The sequence below is a fragment of the Fonsecaea multimorphosa genome, assembly GCF_000836435.1.
Source record: "Fonsecaea multimorphosa CBS 102226 unplaced genomic scaffold supercont1.16, whole genome shotgun sequence".
Classification (NCBI taxonomy): Eukaryota; Fungi; Ascomycota; class Eurotiomycetes; order Chaetothyriales; family Herpotrichiellaceae; genus Fonsecaea; species Fonsecaea multimorphosa.
In genome coordinates, this window is record NW_015971650.1 from 1 (window position 1) to 23,791 (window position 23,791).

A 23,791-nucleotide genomic window follows, 5' to 3' on the forward strand; every position below is an offset into this window, starting at 1 on the left:
GCGACAAAAGGCGGAGTCTTGGTGTTACCACTAAGCTTATTTATATCTATTTACACTCAGATCAAATCTCCCACTTTACACTAGATCCTATCCTTAATCAGACTATTATAGTATAGTTATAGGAATAACAATAGTCTTTTTACCTATGGCGTAGGATCTAGGTCTACCGAGTGTTACTGATTTCACTTTATCATAGATTCACCGGGCTTATTTTAGCTTTATCTTCGTCAAAATATACAGGTTGTTAAAAAGCTATGAGAAAAGGGAATAAATTGGACCTTTTAATAACATTTAGCCAAAATTAACTAGGAGGTACTTGTATAAAGGATATTATAAATAGGAACCTTAGCCTATCCCCTAGCTCTAGCTACCTATAAGTTATAACCTAATTTACTAGTGTATACATGTGTTTCTTAAGCCTATTATACTGTAGATAATCAACCACCTTGTTCGACCCTAAATTTGACTCTACAACATAAGTAAGGGTGTTTTATATAACCTTCAAGCTCACTTTAAATGGAGGCTTTTCCCTACTTCGATCTATTATGGCCCCAGCTAATACTGAACTGGGACGAGGCTGATAGCCATGTGTCACGGTCCTGCCAAGACCTGTTTGGCACGTGACCATTTGGCGCGCTGCCTACGACCTTCACCTCGTCGCAGGCTGGCGACACTCAGATAGACTTCCTCTCCTCGAGTTCGAATTCATGTTATCAGTGCTGTAACACTTTGTGCTGTGCTGGCGCCGTGACACTTTCAAACTCCTACCCATCTGTGTGAGACCAACAAGAGAGAGCTTTGACGGAGATCGCATCAAACTCAGAGCACTCTTGGGAAATCCCACACGAACCTTGTAATCGACATCAGTCGTAGATCGCTCAAACCCTTCTCACGGAGATCACATCAAACTAAGAAGCCTTAAGCGAACTGGGACTGCTACGGTGAAACTCATCTTTATTATTATTCCCCACTTGCCGTGCCGAGAAACGAAGGGCTGTCAGACCATCTACACGGAGATTATATCAATCTGTGGGTACTGAAGGCTATTCGAATCGAAGCGCGATTATCATTACCTTTTCCCTAGTCACCCACTTCTCTCATTTTATTTACCCTCACCAATCTTAAGTTCATCCGAACAATGGCGGACAAAGAGGAAGATATCTTCGGAAACCCTCTACGGAAGAGGGGTAGTAAAGGTAAGAGTCGAGTACCCTCGGGAACGTATAAGTCAAACCGCACGCTCATACCCGAGACCCACTCTGAGACTGTGGGGGGATCGACTCAAGCGACCTCTACGCAAGATACTGTCCAACCATCGGTGGAAGACCTACCCCTCCCTCGCCCCTCTCTTACGGTAAACTCCGCTAGGGGATTTCGACCTCGCCCGCCTAGGGCGTTCCTAGACTCCTCTCGAATAGCGAACCCCGTGTCTCCAGAAATCCTTCCCCAAGACGTCGAGCTACCTACATCGAGGTATGATTCGTCAGAAGAAGGAGAAGAAGAAGAGGAGGACCTAGAGGGATAAGAAGCTATAACTAGCGACGCCAAACTAACGGTTCTTACGAACGGGTTCGACCTCTCGTTCTTGGTGTAATATAAGAGTACTCCCGACGGAACGCGAACTAGAGTGGATTAATTACCGACCGACGTCACCTCCCTACGCTTTAAGACTTAAGAGGAATATGAGAAGTTTATCGCAGCCTACCCGACCACTGCGTTTATCTTCGCTCGCCGAGCCGTCAATAAGATCGTTCGGCTAACCGATCAGTATAATACCGTTTACGCTAGCCTCCAAGAGCGAAAGACTCTTTGCTAGACGTATCGACTACGACTGGCCGATAGTAAGGAAGCGGAGAAGAAACTCAATTAAAAGATAGACGATCTGGAGAATAAGATTAACCGCCTCCAATCCTAGACGCATATAGGAGACTCGAATCGCGTCTTAGAGTTAGAAGAGGTTATGAAGAGACAAACCGATAATATAGCTGAGCTATAGAACGGCTTGAATAACTCTCAGTAGGAACTAGCTACTATAAAGGACCGTATTGGGAGAAGAGATATAATTATTAATAAATAGGCCGATACTCACTAGAAGCTATAGAAAGAATTGTCGGACTTAAAAGTAGATAACGATAAACTACGTCGCTAGGCCTCTACTTCCCATTTAATCACTCATTCCCCTAAACGTCTTCCCCCTATAGGCGATAGCTCTCGCTTAAGAGGATAGGGAGAACCTCGAGATCGAGACTAGGAGGAAAGTAGACGTCGTGATACCCGATCACCAACTTATCAAACTTACCAATCGCAGCATCCATCCATAACTACGTCGATCCCGAGTATGTACGTTACTAGAGTCCAGGATCCGTTCGAGTATGATAGGAGTGTAGACACCTACTATGAATGGAAAACTAAGATATAGCACTACCTAGCCAGCTACCGGGATTACTTCGTTTCGAAAGGGGATATTACTGTTATCAACTACATAGGGACTCGACTGAAGGGAGATACCTTTAGAGCCGTCGAAGCCGTGCTACCAACGGTCGCGGTCGACTCTCGTTCCGCTATTAAGAGCCCGAAGGAGATATTCGAGTTACTCGATCAGCATTTTGGATGCCATAACCGTAAGGCTATTGCGAGGCAAGATTTCGAACAACTCGAATAAGGTGACGACGAAAAGTTCGATATATTTCTTTCACAATTCAACCGGTGCTGTGTTTACATGGACTCCTCAGAAAAGGACAAGATATACTAACTCATGCACAAGCTCAACACTCGCTTATTCTACTACGTTAATGATGGCGTTCCGACCAAAACATTCCACGAGTTGGTGAAGAAGTGTCGAACTAAGGAACGAGTGATCTTGGATAATAACTTCAAGAAGGAGACTAAGAAGTCGACGAGGTCCTCGAAGCCTACTCCTAAATCTAGTAAGTAGTCTAAGCGGAGTAATAACCCTACTTCAACCTTATCGAAACTAAAGCCCGGTCGGGAAGAGTTAAAGAAACCCGACTAGCTTGCTAAGCTTCTAGACACTAAAGACCCAAAAGTCAAGGCGAAATTGAAGAAGAATAATCAATGTTTTGGTTGTCAGGAGAAGGGTTATCGCCCCACCCTAGCCACGTGTAAATATAAGCAATAGAAGGATTCTTTAAGCTCCCTCTCGATCAATGTGATATAGCTTGCCGAGGTCGAGCTCGGGAGTCTCGACGACAATGACGAAGACTTCTTTAAGCTTACTGATTCAGATTCGGAGATATACTCACCATAATCACCCTCAGCCGATTCGGAAAATTGAAGGTCCTAGACTTTAAACGCTCGCTAAGTCTAGGACGCCCATTACCTAAGCGTGATAAGGAACAACCATTGAAGCTGTCTTCGATGACCGTGATCGAAACAACGGATCATCTCACTATCGAATGCACAGTGGGAACGATAGGGGATTCCGACCCTCTCCGGACAGCCAAATACTTAGCCATATTAGATTCGGGAGCGATAACTAACTTTATCGATGCTCGGTTCCTGGAGAAGAATGGATTAAAGCAATACTTACGACAATTGCCCGCGGAGCGACGTCTCACACTGGCAGACGGGAGATCCTCCACCATCACTCAATATGCCGAGATCGATCTCGTCGTTGGACGGCATTATGAACGCATAACTTACGTTGTAGTACCCCAACTAAACTATTTACTGATCCTGGGTATATTATGGATAACCTAGCACAATGTCAAACCGGACTTCCGGTCCCGATCCATCATGTTTTCGCCGACGTCTTGCTCAAAGAGCTACTTACCCTGCGGCGAGGAAGAGACGATATACAGCTCAACATTGCCCGTGAGGTAGCTTCCGGACGTCGAGATAGACGGCATCCGTATTGCGCAAATTTCCTTGTCTAAGCTCTGTGATCTTCTCCAGGAGGAGAATAGTATTAATTCGGCCACTGTCTTCTTACCATACGACAATCATTCTTGCGAAGATACGGTTTCGAACCCGTTGAAAGGAGGTTCGTTACTCTCCTATTGTGCTGTAAGGCAAGAGGATTATGAGAAATTCATATCAGGCAAGACTACGGTAGATCCACACTAGAAGATACCAAAGAAATATCACGACTTTGTAGCTATATTCTCGAGACCGGCCGTAGATACTTTGCCGCCTTATCGCCCTGATATAGACCACGAAATCAAATTGACAGTGTCGGATCACGAACTTCTACCTCATAAGAAAACATACGGGATAACATAGCAGGAGTTGACGGCAGCGAAGAAATACATTGATGAATATCTTAAAAAGGGATTTATCCGCGGTTCGACGTCACTAATCGCGTTACCTATACTATTAGTTCGTAAGCCTAGAGGAGGCCTCCGATTCTGCGTTGACTATCGAGCTCTTAACGCGATCACTATCAAGAATCGGTACCCGATTCCAAGGATCCGTGAGACGCTCGATCGACTCTACAAAGCTCGCTATTACACCAAGTTTAATATCATCTCTGCCTTTAACCGATTGAGAATTGCAAAAGGCGATGAATAGAAGACGACGTTCGTCACCCGATTCGGGCAATTCGAGTACCTAGTTATGCCGTTCGGACTCTACAACGCTCCCTCCTCGTTCCAAGGATACATCAATAAGGCGTTATAGGACATTCTCGATACTTACTGCACCGCCTATATCGATAATATCCTAGTATTCAGCGACAATCTCGAGGACTATAGACGTCATGTTCGTAAGATATTAAAGCGGCTTCAAAAGGCTAGGCTCTACCTAGATATCGACAAATTAGAGTTCCACGCTACTAAGGTGAAGTACCTTGGGATGATTGTCTCGGTCGACGGACTGGAAATGGATCTAGACAAAATAGCCACGATTGTTGACTAGTCAGTCCCACGGACAGTGAAAGACGTTTTATCCTTCTTAGGTTTCGCCAACTTCTACCGGATGTTTATTAAGAAGTTTGGACGGATAGCAGCTCCTTTAACGAACCTCACAAAGGGAGATCAAAAGTTCTCGTGGACCGCAGAGTACCAGCGCGCCTTCGAAACGTTAAAGAAGATATTCACGACCGCGCCTATTCTAATCCACTTCGACCCCGATGTAGAGACCTAGGTGGAAGTGGACGCGTCTGACCTCGTCGTGGCCGGCATCCTCTCTTAGATGAGGGATAGGAAACTTCGACCTATAGCATTCTTCTCAAAGAAGATATCACCCGCCGAGTGTAACTATAAGATTTATAATAAGAAGTTGCTCGCAATTATGAAAGCATTCGAGAAATAGCGTCCTAAACTCGCCGGGACTAACCCGTCGAAACCAATCAAGGTCCTATCGGACCACCGGGCTCTAGAGTATTTCATAACGACTAAGCAGCTTAACCGCCGACAAGCCCGTTAGAGCGAATTTCTCTCGGAGTTCCACTTCGTCATCCAATATCGGCTAGGGAAGCAGGGGACGAAGCTAGATAGTCTGACTAGGAGACCTGGTTACAAGCCCGCAGATGATGCGGACGAAAGGGTTCAATATCAGCGTCAAATACTCCTCAAACCGCAGAATCTAGCTTAAGGAGTTCTACCCCCTCAGTCTCTTGATCGTATAGGTAGGCTTACGGAACTCTACTTGATCGAGGAAAATACAGAAACAATAAATATTCCCGAAATGATTAAACGCCTTTACTCTCAGGATCCTTCGTTATAAAAGCTACTTAAGACAATCGGGAACCACGAGAGAACCGTTCCTCTCGATGTTCCTAAACCTATCCGTAGTAGCGTATCTATATCTGACTACGCGGAACAAGATAGAAGGGTATTTTATCGAGGGAAACTCTAGGTTCCTAACGACGCTACGTTGAAGGTGGCGATACTATAGGCTTATCATGACCATCCTACAGCAGGGCACCCTGGGAGAACGAAAACCTACGCGTTAGTGAAGCAGTCGTATTATTAGCCTAAGATATACGACTATATTCGACGCTACGTCGCCAACTGTTATACCTGTCGAAAAACAAAGGCTAGCCGTCAAAGCTATCCGGGGACGTTACTCTAGCTACCCGTTCCCCATCGCCCTTAGCTAGAAGTAGCCGTTGACTTCGTGATGGACCTTCCAGAAAGTAGAAGTCACGAGGGAGTCTCATATAAGAATATTATAGTGGTAACAGATCGACTCACGAAATATCGCTACTATATCCCATACCGAAAAATAGACGCGATCAATACTACTCGCTTATTCCTAAGATACATCTTCTCCCGTCATGACTTGCCGGACTTTATCACTTCCGATAGAGGAACTCAGTTTATATTAATCTTCTAGAAATATCTCTATAAGCGGCTGAAGATCGGTAAACGTATGTCGTTAACGTACCACCCTAAGACCGATAGGCAGTCGGAGAACTCGAACTAGGGTATGGAACAGTACCTGAGAGCCTATTGCAATTATACGCAATCGGATTAGGTAGACTAGCTTCTGTTGGTAGAATTCGCTACTAATACTCATGTTTCCGAGACTACTAAGGTATCACCGTTCTTTACCAACTACGGAATAGAGCTACGACTAGGTATTGAAGCCACTCCGGAGAGGCAGGTGGCCACGAGGGTCGTTTATGAAGCCGAAGTCGCGGACAACTTCGCGAATCGAATATCCGAGCTACATAAGTTTCTTCGGAACAGTATGACTAAGACCTAGGATCGACACAAGAAGTATACAACGGGAAGGTCTCCGACACCGACTTATAAGGTGGGAGATTCCGTCTAGCTTAACACAAAGAACCTCCGAACCGACCGCCCCTCAAAGAAACTTAACTTCAAAAATATCGGGCCGTTTAAAGTTATCGAAGTGGTGAATCCTCGAGCTTATCGTTTAGATTTATCAAAGTTAATAAAGGTTCATAACGTCTTCCACACCTCTCTACTTCAGCCCGCGTCCCTTACCGATCCTATCCCAGAACAATCTCAAGACTCTAGAGCGACACCCGTAGTTACGAAGGAACATAAAGAGGTAGAGGATCTACAGAAAGGATAGGAAGTTGAGAAGATTCTAGATTCCGAATAGTTCGGAACTAATAAATCTCGCTTGAGGTACGTTGTGAAATGGAAAGGATTCGAAGCCGATCACCGTTACTAGGAAGAACTATTGCCTAGCTACGACAAGGCGATCCTTAACTTCCACAAAGAATATCCCGAGAGACCCGGACCTCTAGAAGGCTACGATTTCACAATATAGGAGAAAACACCTTCAGGGAATGTGCGATATAAACGACGAGTAAGGAAGAAACGGTTTTTTGACGAAGAAGTCGACTCTCTCAAGTTACGCTCTGCTTCGTCCCAAGTAGGTATCTGACGCTGTGTTCCCTTCGGAGATGACTTCAAACTTGGGAATCAACGCCGTGCCTCTCGGCTAGGGACAGTACATCGCCATGATAAGGACGGAGTCAATGATAGAGCCACTACACAGATGGTGGCAACATCGAAGTCCCTCTTTCATGCCTGATGTTGCTACGGGCCGAGATGCGTTACTGAACGGGCAGTAATCGGATTGAGAGGTTGGCCAAACGAAAGCGAATCGGGCTGGTTAGGCGTTCGGACGACTGAAATGGTTTGACGGAACTTGGCAGATAGATCAAGCACAAAAGCAACTCGGTTGATTGTTTTATTGGGAGTCTCTTGGATCAAAAGCATAAAAGCAAGTTGGTTAATTGGTTTACTGGGGTCTCTTAGTTGAGATGGTTACTCTAGGATATGGAGGACTATATGCGCACGTTTTGAGGGGGGGTAATGTCACGGTCCTGCCAAGACCTGTTTGGCACGTGACCATTTGGCGCGCTGCCTACGACCTTCACCTCGTCGCAGGCTGGCGACACTCAGATAGACTTCCTCTCCTCGAGTTCGAATTCATGTTATCAGTGCTGTAACACTTTGTGCTGTGCTGGCGCCGTGACACCATGGGCCTCAACTCGTACGGCGGTAGGCACAGTCTCTCACACAACAACCAACACACCAAAGGGCAGAACATCTAAGTAACAAGTTGATTGATTGATTGTCTAAGTTAAGTGCCAGCACTGTTCAAAGAAGAAGAAGGTGTGAGGGCTCCCTAGGGGCCACCGGTAGATATAGCAATATAGGCTGCGAACCAGCCGATAGATTGCAGCTATAGGAGGTAGGCTTTGACATGGGTCGGGTTTTGGGTCGAACCTTTTGGCCCCTTTGACCCAATTCCCTTAATTCTGTACTTTTGTTACTATATGTTACTATAAATAGTATATTAGTATACTATTTATAGTAAAAATAGGTCTTGACGCGTCAAAATTTAAAGGATTCTGACCCGGAACCCGACTCATGTGTTACGAACAGGCCAAAGGATGGCCGTAGGAGGGAACTTGGGAAGAAGGTTTACCGAGGGAGTAACGATAGAAGTCAGATACGTAACCTACTCTATTATACTCCTAAGGCTAAATAGAGATATATAGAGCTAGATACGTAATCTACTCTATTATACTCCTAAGATTAAATAGAGCTAGATAGAGCTATACGAGTTTCCTACGCTTATATAAGTCCGTAGTCTTTTATAGTTTCTCTTCGTAGTTAACCTTAGTTATAAACAATCGAGTTATTCTCGGTTAATCGCTTTATATATAGCTATATACTATACACTTAGTTTCCGTCTCTACTATATCGAGCCCTACTACTATATTACTAAGTAAACCACTTCGAGTTTGCTCGTTGACACCTCACGTGTTGTGAAGCGACTCGTAACACCATGTCAAAGCCTATTCTCAGTATTCTTGCGCGATCCTGGAGAGTGACGCCTTCCTCGGATATAGCCAGTAGTGCGTCTTAAAAGGGGCAGAAACTTAAATTAAACTCGCCTAGAGTGCCGTCAGATCCATATACAGCCAAGAGGCTAAACTAAGATTGGTTACTCAATTTTGAAAAGGTACTTACTATACTTTAGCACCAGTCCGTAAAGGGGGTTAATGCCACACCATAGACATACTTGTTATGAAAGAGTTCGTTGCAGCGTCCTCGGATGAGAAATTAAAGACGAGTCTCATCATCTACTCGTGCGTGTATAGTGACAGCCCCTTCGCGTGAACTTGGTGACACGAGCATAACTGTACTTGTAAGCTTTTGGAAACCCACGACTTGGCTCTAGATTCCAAGTTTGTGGGTTCCGACTGTTCTGGAAGGGCCAAGTTTCGCTGCCTGGAGGGGGTGCAGGATCTGGACCTGCCGTATTTGCCCCCGTTGTTTAGCCACGGCAGTGTCTTCGCGCAAAACTACCGAGTAAATATTACTCAGTCAGACCACCTTCATTACCTACCGCCTCACGCGCCGCTTCCGCACCAATCGGCACCAGCATATTGGGCCATCCAAGGTTGCTAGATTTCTGATCGGACAGACTGGCTGAAAGGAGATCGTCTTGCTTTATGTGAGTTGCTTGAAACCCCAGCTGACGGCGTTACGACCTACTTGTATCCAAGCTCAAAATCCATATTATTAACCACCATCAGCCTGAACTTGCTCTATCAATGAGAACAGTCCACCCACATGCGATCCGAGTTCTGCCCGAAGTCTGCTGCTCTCGCGAACATTCTGGCCATCCTGTGGTTGCCATTTCTGCAGGTATTCGATGAAGAGTGACGAGATCAATGGCGCTAGCACTCGACTAACACACCCGGCGAGCTTCTGCACGTCTCCCATCTTGCGGTGTGAGTTGAAATGGGGCGCGTGGAAGTCTAGATGATATCCAGGCTGCTGGCTGTAATCGACTCACCAAGAACTAAGTATGAGCAAACGCATTGTCCCAATAGCCAGATTGTCTACAGGGGCTGCTGAATTACAACCATTAGACAACTTCCAGAGTATCGTGCTTTGATGGTTAGTTGAAGGCTATATTCCATTGGTCTCTTATCTTTGGGCATCCCTCTTTTTGCCCTAGTCTTCAAGTTATATTCCACCTTTGCTGTTGTCTTTGCTGTGATCTCCTCGCACCGACAAAATACTCAGTCACCTTTTCAAGGTTCGCCGACAACTGTGGAAGATCTGCTGCCACCGAGTGGACGAAGAAATCGGGACGTATCAAAACATATTTCGCAGACTTGGAAAAACGGTCTTGTACCGCAGTTTCACGATATCCTTGGATTGGATGAATCCTCTGTTTCAACAAATGCTCGGTCGTGCAGGGATAGTAGCAGTTATCCTTCTGCATCTGCAGCCCAGGTGAGCATTCTCTCTCCGAATTCGCGAAGCGGACGAATGTGACGTCCTCGAGTGTCAGGACCTGCTTGGGGACTGCGGCACGCTGCAACACGGTTTCAAGGTCGTGTATGTTGCCATCGTCCTGTCCTCTGACGAACACCAGTAGCGAAAGGTGGGAAATATTGCGTATGAACACTTCGTCAGAGAGCTTCGGTTTCTCTCCAAGTCTCTGAACCCAGATCTGAGCAATCTTCCGACCCACTCCAATTCCTTGGAGGAAGAAGCCCTCCGGACATGTCTGGGTATTGTATACCAGTTTGTCGCGGAATGCTCGCTGAGTCCGAAATCGAGAAATGTTGGGGAACCACCACAGGACGCGCATGCAGGCTCGATATATCAGCCCACCAAAGAAAGATCTCTGATTGACGATACTCCCATTCAGCTTGGTCGCCTGTGCTGCCGCATTCCAGGCGTGGCGGCGCTCCTGGCTCCATCCTGCCATTATCCTTTCTTGAATCTCTGGGTCGACATCAAGCTTTGACATGATCGACAATCGCCATGCGAGTCCTTGGGCGTCCCGGATTCCGGTCGCTATGCCCTGGCCTCCGAAAGGAGGAAACACATGGGCTGCGTCACCAATCAGCATAGTCTTGCGGCAGTACCATCGATTGACTATTTTAGCGGCAAATCTGAGGTCCAGGTCAGTAAACCATGGCCCTATATCCAGCTTGAGGGACACTCAACGTAAAAGGTCTGCAGCGAATCAACCTGACGCAATCGTGAGGATACTCAATCGTGGCTCCTTTGAGCTTCTCCGAGAAAAAGGACCCTGGTATACTCAACCAGGGCCGGAAATGCGCCCAAAAGTCCTGCTCGACGTCTTCCAAGGTATCCTCGGGCTCCACCGAATATTCATGTCTTGAAAATGTAAGTGCGCGTGCATCGTGAGCTTGAAGCAACTGGTCTTACCTCCAGAATCCGGAATCGTGTGGCCCAAACCTGCCACTTACGGCTGGCCGTCTCGAGTCGTTGCAGAAACTGTGTGCTCCCCGTCAGCCACCAACGCGTTGAAACAACCAACCATACGTACTGGAACCCGCTTGGCCAAAAAATGCTCTGTACCTGTTCTGCCTTGTATCCTAGCCTCCACAGCGGAAAATCGGGGTGTGATTCTGGCGTCGGCGTCGTGACGTGGAGGTTAGCCGCAACCCAGGTGCCCATGTAGCTATATTCGCCATCTTCTTGCCTGATCCCTTCGGACTCCAAAAACACCTTCCTCACCACACCTCTTTTCCCATCAGCACCGACAAGCCACGATGTACGAATGAGGTGTAGAGCACCATCTCCGGTCTTGTACTCAACCACCGTTTCATGTGGCCCCTCTTCCCTCCCTATCACTTCGCATCCGCCACGAAAGTCGCAATTGGGGTTCTGTGAAAGCTGTTTTCGGATCTCGCGCTCTTCACTCGAAGTTACAAAATCAGTCATACTTCTGCCGGTATTTGAGGATCCCGCTTACCGTAGTTTGGTTGGAACTGTGTTATATTGTTCGAAACTGCCTGTTCTGCCCAGTCCACCTTTAGGTCGAAAGACATGAACGGGCGCGTTCTGAAATTGCCGCGATGAAAGTTGAGGACTCCAATATCTGGTTAGAAATGTGAGATTGTCTGTACGAGACTAGACACTGCCGTAAACTAACCTTTGCCAATTCTTTTGGTCAAGCCCTCACCAATACCAATCTGGTACGAGATCCTCACGGCGTCGCCGTTGACCACAATTCCACGTGGATCTTCACAGACTTCGACGTCTTTTTCGAAGATTGTAACCTTTGATAATTAGCTTGCATGTGACGCAGGGTGCTATTCTTGCAGATCTTGGACACATGCCTTGACATTCATACGCGCGAGTAGGGCTGCGAGGGCCAGCCCGCTTGGGCCAGCTCCCACAATTAGGACGGTTGTCTCCTCCATTTGCGCCTCGTCGAAAATTTATAATAGTGACCGAGCTAATGCAAATTATCAAAAAGGTAGGCTCAGGTGAACGCTGCCGCAGTCGACACCCATGGGGTGAAGTCTTTTGAGTATGTTATATGCAAAAGACAACTACAGAATACGTGCTGAGCCTCGGCTGGCGTGCGAATAACATGCAGGCACCGATAAACTATCGGAAATCGTAAAAGAGTGGCAAAGCAGGCTGATTTCCGTCAATCGCCTCCGTAGGCGATCTGTGCTCACATTTTTGGTCGGCTGCAACACTCCGGACCAGAGGTCCATTTCGGCACCCCGACAGTGCTGGAAGACCATACTCATTTTTGGGTCATCAAGCGGCTCCAAGCTGGAACTCGGCCGGGAACGCACCACAGCCTTCCGTTGGTACGCAAAAATGAAGTTCTAGTTGGGATTCATCCTGTAGCTGGACTGCTAAATGCTTTACGCTACCCCGGCCTCCGGTCTGACCGGTCCCCAGATGTACATTGAAGCTGCGCCTTCGTTCTGCCATCGGCATGTCTTATTGTCCACATTAACAAGATCGCCGTCAGCATAGTGCTCGATAGCAAAGCCACTTGGATCCCTCCAATAGTCAAAGATCTGAGAGCCAAGAATATGTCGTCCTACTCCCCAGATCGGAACATACGATTTGCTCAAAAGATACTGGTGCCCCAAGAGCTGCGTGTCGAAGTCTTCCACCTCAAATGAACAGTGATGCATTTGGTGCTTGCCCTCGAAATTAGGGGGTGCTCGAGACAAGAAAAGAGTGTGATGGTCGCTGTATTCCATGCCTTGGTCTAAATGCATGAAGGTAAGGGAATCGACCTCCTCACCGTTGATTTCGTCCCATAGGATGTCTGAAGGCACGAAGTTGAAATTCTCGGTGTAAAACGCCACGTCCTCATCAAACATGGCCGTGACATAACCATAGTGCCCCAGCTTATGAATCATGGCGGGACCGATTTTGAATCGCTGCCACTCTCCTGTTTTGGAGCTGATTAGCTTGATAAGATCTCGAGGTATGACATTGCAAAGGGTGTATTGTCACCTTTCCTGTTCTTCGTCAAGGCAGTGTTATAGGCACCTTTGTGAACCTCTGTTTCTGACACGGCTGACGAAGGCACTGGTTTTTCTTGCAGCCCCCAAACGACATGAATCTGGGTGCCTGAAGGAGATGTGATCGTGACGATTGAACCTCCACCAGGCCCTTCATTGGGAGAAACTGGTGACGCCTCATTCAACTTGGAAGCTTTGATGAAATCCTCCTCTGTTTGGGCCACAAAGGCTGCTCCTCCAAAAGATTCCTGTGTGCCTTTGCTTCTTCTTGCCACGTAAATGCACATGTCTCGGCCGTAGCCACTATAGTAGATTGTGTCTTGCTCCCGGGCGACTTCGGTAAAGCCAAAGTCTCTTGCAAATTGATCAAACTTGTCGAGGTCGAGATGATAGAGATATACATGGCTGATACGGTTCAGTTGGACCTTGTGTTGCGCATTGACAACCACGGGAATACGGCCGCGTGATGAATGATGCATGTTCCCAAATTTTTCGCGGTTCAACGAAATCTGTGCCGTGGTGTACCTGAGTAAGAGATTGACTTAATACGACAGATGAAGGCCGAATGTTGACCAAAACGTATGACTCGACTCTGCTCCCAATTTCGAAAGGTTCCGACATCAGCAAACCGTAAAGACGTGACATTTTCCGTCGAAGTGCCGCACAAGGTATTTCCAACGGGCCAAGATTGTTGGGCATCGTGTTTCTTCCGCCGAAGAGACGCATCGGCAGTTTAATGCCGAAGCTTCAAAGTGGAAGAAGCTTTGCGATATTCCCACGGAGACTGTAACAATGTGGAGGATCGTTGGGCGGCACTTCAACGGAGGGGTGACTAGTCGGCTGGATACATCCGAATGGTGTGCAACTCCGCATTCTTACGACTTCATCCACCATGGATTCTCACAGCATATAGACCGTGGTCGCGAAGCTCGCGGCACTTCCAGCCTACCTAGATACTAGTTAGATAATGCATAGCCATCATGGGTTCCATCGACATTCCGAAACAATACACCGTCAAAGACCAGCATCTAGGCATAGCCAGACCTGTTAGAATCGTTGTCATCGGGGCTGGAATATCAGGAATAGCGTTTGCGTACAAGGCCAAAGCACTCGAGAAGGTTGAGTATGTCATATATGAAAAGAACGCAGATGTGGGTGGAACTTGGCTGGAGTCGCGTTATCCAGGTTGCTCCTGTGACATCCCGGCCCACTCATACAGCTATCCTTGGATAGGAAACCCATCCTGGTCCAAATTGTGAGTGATTTGAATGAAGATCCAGGACTAAACTTGCTGACACTTACTCATAGTTATGCTGGCGCAGAAGAAATCTGGAAGTTCTACCGTGAGAGAGCCGAAGAATATGGGGTTTATGACCATGCAAAGTTCAATCACCTAGTGGTTGGGGCGGATTGGAATGAAGACTATGGGAGGTGGACAGTGAGGGTGGAAGACCTCGAGAGCGGGAAGATAATCGAGGACTCAGCAGATGTTGTCATCAACTGTGGTGGAGCGTTGAAGTAAATTCTACACACGGCTCTCTCCCGTGTTCCAGATCCAGCTAACTTGCGAACAGTAAGTGGAAGTGGCCCGACATTCCCGGACTTCACTCGTTCAAGGGAACCCTGGTTCACACCGCGCGGTATCCCCAGGACCTCGATCTCAAGGACAAGAGGGTTGCAGTTATTGGCGCCGGTTCGTCCGCTATCCAGGTGGTTCCTACCATTCAACCAGGTGAATACAAGACTCGGGCTCTTAACACATGAATAATGTACTGACGCTAGATGATTTAGTTGTGAAGACTCTCATCAGCTTCGCTAGGTCTCCGACCTGGATTGCACCACAGTTTGCAGGGCAACTGGCCCCAAATGGACGTGCAACAACATATACTGAGGAACAGAAACAAAGGTTCCTCAACGACCCAGAACATCTACTAAAGTATCGCCAAGAAATCGACCATCTCATCAATGCTAGGTTTCCCAATTTTTACAAAGGTTCTCCTGCCCAGAAAGCTGCGCGAGAGATTGTGGAACAGGGAATGAGAGACAGACTCACCAAACTTGATCCGGAACTTCGTGAGAAACTTATTCCAGATTTCGAGGTTGGATGCAGACGGTAAGTACTAGCCACTTCCCTTATCGAAGGCTGTATTCTTATGACTATCTTTACAGTGTGACGCCTGGAGAAGGATACTTGGAAGCCTTACAAGAGGACAATGTCGAAGTCGTCACAACGATGATCCGGGAGATCAACCCGGAGGGTATAGTAACTCTCGATGGTAAGGGATATGAAGTCGATGTGATTATTGCTGCCACAGGATATGACACGTCCTATGTTCCTCCATTCCCACTTATTGGACGAAATGGGGTGGATCTCAGAGAGCGATGGTCTAAGACAGGAGCTGAGGCGTACTTTACTTGTGCTGTACCAGACATGCCGAACTATTTCAGTGAGCTGATATCTTTCTTCCCGCATTACTATCTCTGCTGACTCTACTATTAGTGGTAGTTGGTCCAAACACGCCGATCTCGAACGGCTCCTTGATGCCAGCGATCGAGGCCCAACTCGAATTTGCGTTGAGGTTTGTGAAGCGGATCCAATGCCAAGGGGTGAAATCCGTGGTGGTGAGCCGGCAAGCCACTACCGAATTCAACGAGCACAAGGACGCTGTGATGGAGCTTTTGACGTTTTCTGGAAATTGCAACAGCTGGTAAGAGTCCTGATGCTCCGTTGCCTGTCACGGTCTAGTACAAAAGACGCTAACTAGACTCTTTCCTATGTGCAGGTATAAAGGCGGAACGAGCAATGGCAGGATCATTGGACCGTGGCCAGGCTCGGTAAATCACTTCATGGAATCTCTAAAAGAACCGCGGTTGCAGGACTTCGAATTCACGTATGATACTCCCAACCGCTTCGAGTATCTTGGAAATGGCCTCTCCTCACGCGAGCTCAGGAATGAACCACTCGGATGGTACATTCGGGCTTAGCTTTAACGTCAAGAGTGCATGACTTCGTCTGACTCCCAGCAGCATCAGTGCATATTGAGCAAGGCTCCAAATATTCTCTAAAGGCAAATACGTCAATGAAGAACAGTCCTTTGTCCATGATTTTTGGTAGTTATTAGATTCACTCCCTAGATTTACATACCTATATCATAATGCTTGCCTTGGTAGCGAATCGGCTGGCTGGATTATTTTGAGACAGGCGAACTTGACTTCCATGGGAGTGCGAGATACCGATAGGTCAAAAAGTTGGCCCTAGCGCAAAAACTGAAAACGTCCTTCACCCCGATGCCCTGCTATACTATTTGAGGCATTTCCTTCGGGGTATGTGTGAAGATATTTTAGTTGTAGAGAAAATACTAATCCCAATCCCAGAGCGCAGTTGCGAATCCTGCAGGTGTCGTAATTTATTTTTTCTACCTTTCTTATATTTTTATCATTTATCTCTTTTTGTGAGCAGCGATTCTTGAGGCTTCCAGGCGCGGAGTACAGAGCCACCTTACGCTATTCGCAGGTGCCTCAACTGTGGACGAAGGCTTCGGCTTGTTGGATCCGAAAACCAGTCATCATGATTCTAAAGGCGTCTTCTGATACAACACATTTCTACTGTCCCTTGCATTGACACTGCCGGTGCCCTTCCGAGACACACAACCTCTAGACCGGAAGCGAACAGGGAGAACGAAAATCTCTGGTCCCTGGGCGCAGGTGGATCAACTTCCAGCAAGACCCAACAGATTAGGTGACAGGCATTCTTCGGCATTGTAGATTTCGTCCCAGGCTCTACCCAGCAATGTCAAGCGCGGTGTCGACTGTAGAAGCAGTTCCGAGTCTTCCGACGTCATTTACATTCTGTCGTCTGCATATATGTGGTGAGTATAGCGAGATACCCACAGCGTGCCAGGCGATCTCTGAGCGAAGTTACTGTCTTCGATCTTGTAACAAACCATCTTCGACGCAAACCCCAGATTCCATGGCGCACATTTTCGAGTTGGCCCAGACCCTTTCGTCCTCCCCAAACTATAGCAATGGATTGAAAGCCAGCGACCAGATCAAGTTTCCAGCGACTGAAGTGTTTGGCGGATTCAACAATGCTTCCCGCATAGAAGGAGACGTGGAGAATCTCGAAGTCACCGGGCAGATTCCCCGAGACATCGACGGCACTTTTTTTCGAATCCAACCCGACCATCGACACCCCCCTATTTACGAGTCAGATATCCACTTCAATGGCGACGGCAACGTCACAGCGGTACGTATCAGTCAAGGCCGCGCGCACTTCAAACAGCGCTACGTGCATACGGATCGATTCAAACACGAAAGCCATCATGGAAAGGCTCTATTCGGCAAATACCGCAACCCGTACACAGACAACGAGGCGGTAAAGGGAGTGATTCGGACCGCAGCCAACACCAATGTCTTTTTCTGGAGGGGAATGCTACTGGCCACCAAAGAGGATGGCCCGCCTTATGCGATGGAGCCATCCACGTTGGAGACCATTGGAAGATACGATTTCGAAGGCCAGGTGTTGAGCCCAACCTTCACTGCGCATCCGAAGTTCGATCCAAAGACGGGTGAAATGGTTTGTTATGGATATGAGGTAAGGGAGAACCATTACGTCTTTTGAAACGAGCATCTTTTAAGTGGTATATTACACAGGCTGGCGGAGATGGAAATGATGGATCATGCGACATTGTCGTGTACACTATCAATGCCGAGGGCGTTAAGACGGAGGAATGCTGGTACAAAGCTCCATTCTGTGGCATCATTCATGACTGTGGGATCAGTGACAATTGGATCGTGCTGCCAATGACGCCACTTAAATGCGATCCAGAGCAGTTGAAGAAGGGGGGCAATCATTGGGCGTGGGATCCGAACGAGGACCAGTGGTATGGCCTGGCGCCGCGGAGAGGTGCCCGGCCAACAGATATAAGATGGTTCCGATCGAAGAATGGTAAGTGATACCAAAAAGCTCGTTCTGAGGAGACTTGTCCCTTACGCAATTAATCGTGCAGCTTTTCAAGGCCATACCGTAGGCTGCTACGAGACTTCAGATGGCAAAGTCGTGTTCGACCTCACAGTCGCTGATGGCAATGTCTTCTTTTTCTTCCCGCCTGTCGATACGCCAGCTGGAACCGTGGCTCGGCGCAACAAAGTACGAAACAAAACAACACGCTGGATATTTGATCCGGAAATGAAAGGTTCAGGCTGCTGGGTTGAGCCGGTTGAAGAGGTTGACACGTACTCGGGAGAGTTCTCTCGGATCGATGATCGCTTTGTGACAATGGAGTACAACCACTACTGGCAAGCAGTGATTGACCACACCAAGCCCTACGAATTTGAAAAGTGCGGCTCCCCAGCGGGTGGGCTCTTCAATTGCCTTGGACATTTCACCTGGGATAAGTCCATCACCGAGACATTCTGGGCTGGTCCCTGTGCAACGTTCCAAGAACCAGCTTTCATCCCCAAACCCAACTCGACACAAGAAGGGGACGGCTACCTTATCGCGCTGCTGAATCATCTTGACGTTCTCCGAAATGATATCTGCATCTTCGATGCACAGAATATAAAGCAGGGTCCAGTGGCGGTGATACATCTGCCGTTCAAGCTTCGTCTGGGGTTGCACGGAAACTTTGTGGAGGAGAAAGAGATCAAGGCGTGGAGAGAAGCAAGGGAGCAGAAATTAGGTGCGGTGAAGCCAGCTCAATCGTCATTGGCGTGGCAACGGGATAGGATAGTTCAAAATGGTGTCAGTGAACCGAACCGCGGCGACTGACGTACATTCTCATGAGAGCAAGCCACCTCTGAGACTGCATAGATGGAGGGACGCTGATGAATGTTCTCCAGGTGTGGAATGTGGTTTGGGTTTTGTAGGTCCTTTTGACACAGCCTGTACGGAATTCCTCCAGCAAAACGTGTATTTCGTTGTTTGCCTTGTCTGCAGCATATGAGGTTCGCAAAAGAACAACTCTAGTGACGAAATATACTGCATTTGTCCGGTAGTTCTCCATGGGTGCCCCCCACCGCCTGACAATGAATCAATTACACCTGGGGCAAACTGAACATCGATAATGGGTGCGTTAAAGTCGAATCATCGAATACTCCCAACAACTCCGAATGAAAATCGAGTTCGAAAGTCTCGAAAGAATCAAATTGAGAGCTGCTGAGATCACTAGGCGGCAATTGTGAGATCAGAATTGCCGATGGAAATGAGAAAATCATCAGAGCATTGGCATAACTTACAAGTCAGGGAAATCGAATGAGTCTTCTAAGGCTTGAGAAGGTTCGGAAAGAGGTGCCTGCGTCATCACGCTGTCGTCAAGCCTGGTGCCTGCGTTTGTTTGTGGAGGTATTCGTTCGGGAAGCGTTTGACGTGAGCTTCCGACCGGGCCTGCTGGATCCAAGGCACCACTTTCTTGAACTCTTGCTTCGAGATCAGGCAAGACCTTCTCACACCAACCTACTTGATCCATACTCTTGAGGGTGTCCAGGCAGAACCTGATAAGCTGTCGATATTCGTCGTTGCTGTGCTTCTGAAATGCAAGTATCAGGATCCACATCACCTCTCCAATTGAGTGACAATCAAAGAGGGTCATGCTCGACAGTATTTCCGCCTCTCTCATATGCTTCACAACCTCCACCGCCCTCTCGGCCGCTTGGATACACCTGGTACTTAATTCCTCATAACATTTCTGTTTTGCTGGAACAGTGAACCGGGAAGGCTTCGTGACCGAGAAGAGGAGGAAAGGCCGTGTGATGAAGATGATGGAGACCCAGTATCGCAAGTGGAGCACTGCAACTGCTCGTCGATGTTGAGGCGGAAGAGAAGACTTCCAGTGGAGGTACGAAGGCACGCTCTCCAGCCACCTATACTGACAGGTTAAACTATTGAACACTCTTTTTATCGGCAACCGACCGCCTGATTGTGCCGGTTCAAGGAAGCAGTCATAGCTGATCTTCTTTCTGAGCTTTACCAGACTCAGTGACAGAGCCTGATAGCCTAGAGGCATAAAGGTCCCAGGGTCTAACATCTATTGCAAACGTGAGCAATCGGTTGTTAAATCGAGGGCTCTGAAACTTGCCTGTTCGCACGCTGGTGGGATATTCATGAAGATAGCATCATCAACGATCGCGCAGGGATATCCTAGCCGAATCGCGATTTCATGGTCCATCGTGTAGATCGTCCACCATAACCGCCTGCATCTCTCTCTTTCGATTAGATCCTGAGTCCTTGAGCACATGTCTCGATGTAGTCCAAGTGAAAAAGCAATCTTGACTGCTGTTCCCACATTGAGGTAGGCAGCCATACTGTAACAGGAGCCATGCATTGCTAAGGCCTATATACGAGTTAGAACATACACAAAACACTTTCAAAAGAGGGAGTACTCACTAAGAGCCCGAAAGCTTTGATTGTCTCTATATCGGCCTCATCTGCGGCGGCCGATGATTGCTCCTTTGCCAAGGCAAGATAGTCGGCTGTATTCTTGCAATCCTGAGGCACATCTGTGCTAGATCGTGCAGTATGAGATCCTGGTCGCATGCTTCCCAAAGAAAATATCGAATAGAGCGAACACAGCCATGAAGCGGTTGCTGTTGCACCTCGATCATGCAAGGTGCTCTCGAGGCGTGTGAAAAATTGTTCTGTCGAATAGAACCAGTAAAGGCAATGGATATGCTCAAAAAATCTCGTCACATATTGCGTACAGAGCTGACGACATGGCAAGTAAACATCTGCAGTTTGGGTGGTACTTGGGCTGTCTGGCGTGAGGGGAGGCAACAAACCGGTCTTCAAGGGTGATACGACTTTTGGATCCAGATAGACTGAGCTCGTGCATGCCATTCGAGCAGCATGGTTCCAGCGAATGGAAGACTCTGCTCCGACATAACCTTCAAACGTCAGCGACATATCTCTTCGGGGCTGACAGGAGCTACACACGATACTTTCCCAGAGAATCCAATACCATGCAACCCAAGTCTTCTTGCAAGAGTGGGTGTTCATCACTTTCCACGACCTCTTGAGTCTCATCAGGGGCAGGGTGAGTATCGTCGACGCCAATGTCGGCACCGCTGCTTTCGATTTCCCTGGATGGCGTTTCCACTACAGCGCGGCTACTAGAGCGCATTTCCAACTTGGTGAGGACTTTCTGAATATTGTCGACCGTCAAGTCAGGCAGCTCTTCTTCTGATACGAACTGGCGGAGCAGCTTGATGGAATGGTCAAAGACATCGCCGGAAACCCTATAGAATGGTCGCTTCCTGCCGTTCAGGTTGAATTCACACGGTACACCCTGTGTCTTGCAGTATTGGCAACTCTCGCCGGCTGCGGTTCACAAAATATCGTTAGCTGATAACATTGCTTAAGCGCCGCGTATCGACATACCGCGACCCACACACTTGTTTCGATGTCAGTATAGTGTCTAAGCATACGTGTCTCCATATCCAGGAGGATTCTCACCCTAGTTTTACGCGCTTTGCAGGTATCGCAGCTCTGGCGTGCACGCTTCCTGGGTCGTCCATTTGGGAATCCCGTCCCTGGCTGCTCCATTACTTCGGCTCCTCCGCGACGCATATCGAATTGTTGCTGACGATTTAATCTGTTCAATAAGGATTAATATGCCCAAGGAGTATTTGTGTGAAGTCTAGCAGCATAAAAAAGAACAACAAAATTGATGTGAGCGATATCAGCTCCCCTGTCGTATTTCCCCTCTTCCTCCCACTTCGGCACCATGCATCCGATGATTTCGCCACCCATCCAAACACGAACCTCGGTCTCAATTGGAGGCTGTTTTCGTGCCAATGTCGCCAGCGCCCGATCCTGAGACCTTCTCCTCGAAAATCAGACGTAGTGGCTGCACGCCCACAGTAAAGTGATCGCGAGTTTCTTCCAGCAGCGCCCTGCCATCCTCACCCGGCGCAAACTTGACGCTCCCGAAAGCGTGAATGAAGTGGGTGATCAAATCGCGCATCTCCATAATAGCTAAGGCTCTCCCAATACATCCGTTCATTCCTGTTATTCTTCAGCCACAGTTGCATGTTGTCGTGGAGTGAGTATCCTTACCGATGTTCCATGTTAGGAAAGCTTCGGGGTTTTTGATCAACTCCGGTTTTGAGTACCACCGTTCCGGTATGAACTCCTCCGCCAAGGTATAGTTCGCATCGTCGTGTTGCATAGCATATGGCGGAATAACGACTGTAGTTCCTCCGGGAATGAAGACGTCGTTGATGGTAATGCCTTCGGGTGGAGTCACTCGCGGAAAGCCAGAGGGGATAGCCGGATGCAATCGAAGGGCTTCCTGTATCACGCCGTTGAGATGCTGGGCTTTGGACACATCCTTTGGATCCAACCGAGGCTTGCCTCTGAGCAACGGCTCTAGCTCACTACGCAGCTTCTCGACTTGAACTGGATCTTTGGCCAGGTAATGAAAGAGGAAAGTCAGCGTTGCTGCTGTTGTGTCAGAGCCGCCGACTATTGTAAGCCTGGTATCACCGCGTAACCATTGATAGTCGATGTCTTGCTTCTGGGTACGTTCATACGCTTCCACAAGATGAGACAAAATCTGGGCAACAAGATCAGCATTTCATTGTTGAAGATCGAGGAAGTCTCACATCATGCCTGTCCGACGTTTTCCGCGTCCTCTCCTGAACTTGCAGCCCAACGAAATCCAACCATGCTCTGGCACCATGCCCTGCACGAGGCAGTCTGTGTAGGATCGGCGCAAGCCATGGGATAGGAGTGGTTGGACCAACATCTGCCATGCTCGTCTCCAGAAGATCGGGAATCCAGCGATTGATCTGAGAAGTCATCATGTGGAACTCTTTTCCAAGGCCCAGATCACCCATGACATCAAATGCTTTGAGTGGTTAGCAACAGACGGGTTGTTCGACACACACAGACATATACACTTACCAAAGTATTTAAACCATTGAGAAGCATCGAACGGTCTGCCTGTCATACGCTTCATCTGCCGTATAAACTCCTCGCAGTGCACTGCGACTCTTTCTTCGTAGTCTCGCAACGCCGAAGGAGAGAAAGCCTTGGAGAACACTCTCCTCCGAGCATCATGTATTGTTTTGTCTCGCACGGTATGTAAGTTCACCAGTGGCAGGGATCGATCGTACCACGGACTCTTGATACACTTGGATTCGTTGCTAAGAACGACGTGAATTGCCGCTGGATCGTTGATGGATAAGTTACTGGGACCTTCAGTGTTCCCATGAGCATGATATTCCAGTACTGCAGCTCTTCACTCACCTGTCCTGACAATGGGCCCATATTGTGCATGTAACTTCTGTATTAATAAGTAATTGTCGGACTTGCGAATCAGATATGAGTGATAGAGATTGGACAGTCGTGCCCAATACGGGCCCGGGAACTTTCTCAGTGGATGGAAAAGGGTCCGGTACAATGTTATGCTCGTATAAAGGCCGGCCAGATAAGACGAGCTGAGGGAAACCGTCGCAACGATCGTGAGCAATGGTCGATAATGTGTTAAATGAAGAACCACCAGAGCGAGCAGACAAATCCCTGTGAGTGCTCGGGTAATCCATAGATGTGCATTTCTGTGATGCTCG

General features: G+C 47.9%; 5 protein-coding genes across 5 annotated transcripts; 2 read left to right on the plus strand and 3 right to left on the minus strand.

Moving 5' to 3' along the window:
* Window positions 1-9,924: 9,924 nt before the first annotated feature.
* Z520_07637 (uncharacterized protein) lies at window positions 9,925-13,704 on the minus strand (the record flags this gene model as incomplete). Its single annotated transcript, XM_016778134.1, has 10 exons — window positions 9,925-10,870; window positions 10,926-11,099; window positions 11,151-11,219; window positions 11,272-11,641; window positions 11,701-11,826; window positions 11,881-12,007; window positions 12,062-12,157; window positions 12,183-12,254; window positions 12,620-13,152; window positions 13,218-13,704. The coding sequence occupies 10 exons, from the start codon at window positions 13,702-13,704 to the stop codon at window positions 9,925-9,927; spliced, it is 3,000 nt and encodes a 999-aa protein (XP_016630494.1).
* A 501-nt stretch (window positions 13,705-14,205) lies between these two features.
* Z520_07638 (uncharacterized protein) lies at window positions 14,206-16,210 on the plus strand (the record flags this gene model as incomplete). The annotated part of the gene is made up of 7 exons (XM_016778135.1): window positions 14,206-14,480; window positions 14,534-14,743; window positions 14,800-14,957; window positions 15,017-15,338; window positions 15,395-15,672; window positions 15,726-15,933; window positions 16,009-16,210. 7 exons carry the CDS (start codon window positions 14,206-14,208, stop codon window positions 16,208-16,210), a joined length of 1,653 nt encoding a protein of 550 aa, XP_016630495.1.
* A 985-nt stretch (window positions 16,211-17,195) lies between these two features.
* On the plus strand, window positions 17,196-18,995 carry Z520_07639 (uncharacterized protein; the record flags this gene model as incomplete). Its single annotated transcript, XM_016778136.1, has 3 exons — window positions 17,196-17,819; window positions 17,879-18,173; window positions 18,235-18,995. 3 exons carry the CDS (start codon window positions 17,196-17,198, stop codon window positions 18,993-18,995), a joined length of 1,680 nt encoding a protein of 559 aa, XP_016630496.1.
* Window positions 18,996-19,458: 463 nt separating this feature from the next.
* On the minus strand, window positions 19,459-21,736 carry Z520_07640 (uncharacterized protein; the record flags this gene model as incomplete). Its single annotated transcript, XM_016778137.1, has 6 exons — window positions 19,459-20,219; window positions 20,262-20,556; window positions 20,610-21,106; window positions 21,156-21,539; window positions 21,600-21,612; window positions 21,686-21,736. The coding sequence occupies 6 exons, from the start codon at window positions 21,734-21,736 to the stop codon at window positions 19,459-19,461; spliced, it is 2,001 nt and encodes a 666-aa protein (XP_016630497.1).
* Window positions 21,737-21,990: 254 nt separating this feature from the next.
* Window positions 21,991-23,767, minus strand: Z520_07641 (uncharacterized protein; the record flags this gene model as incomplete). The annotated part of the gene is made up of 5 exons (XM_016778138.1): window positions 21,991-22,226; window positions 22,278-22,776; window positions 22,826-23,070; window positions 23,127-23,413; window positions 23,472-23,767. The coding sequence occupies 5 exons, from the start codon at window positions 23,765-23,767 to the stop codon at window positions 21,991-21,993; spliced, it is 1,563 nt and encodes a 520-aa protein (XP_016630498.1).
* Between the last annotated feature and the right edge of the window lie 24 nt (window positions 23,768-23,791).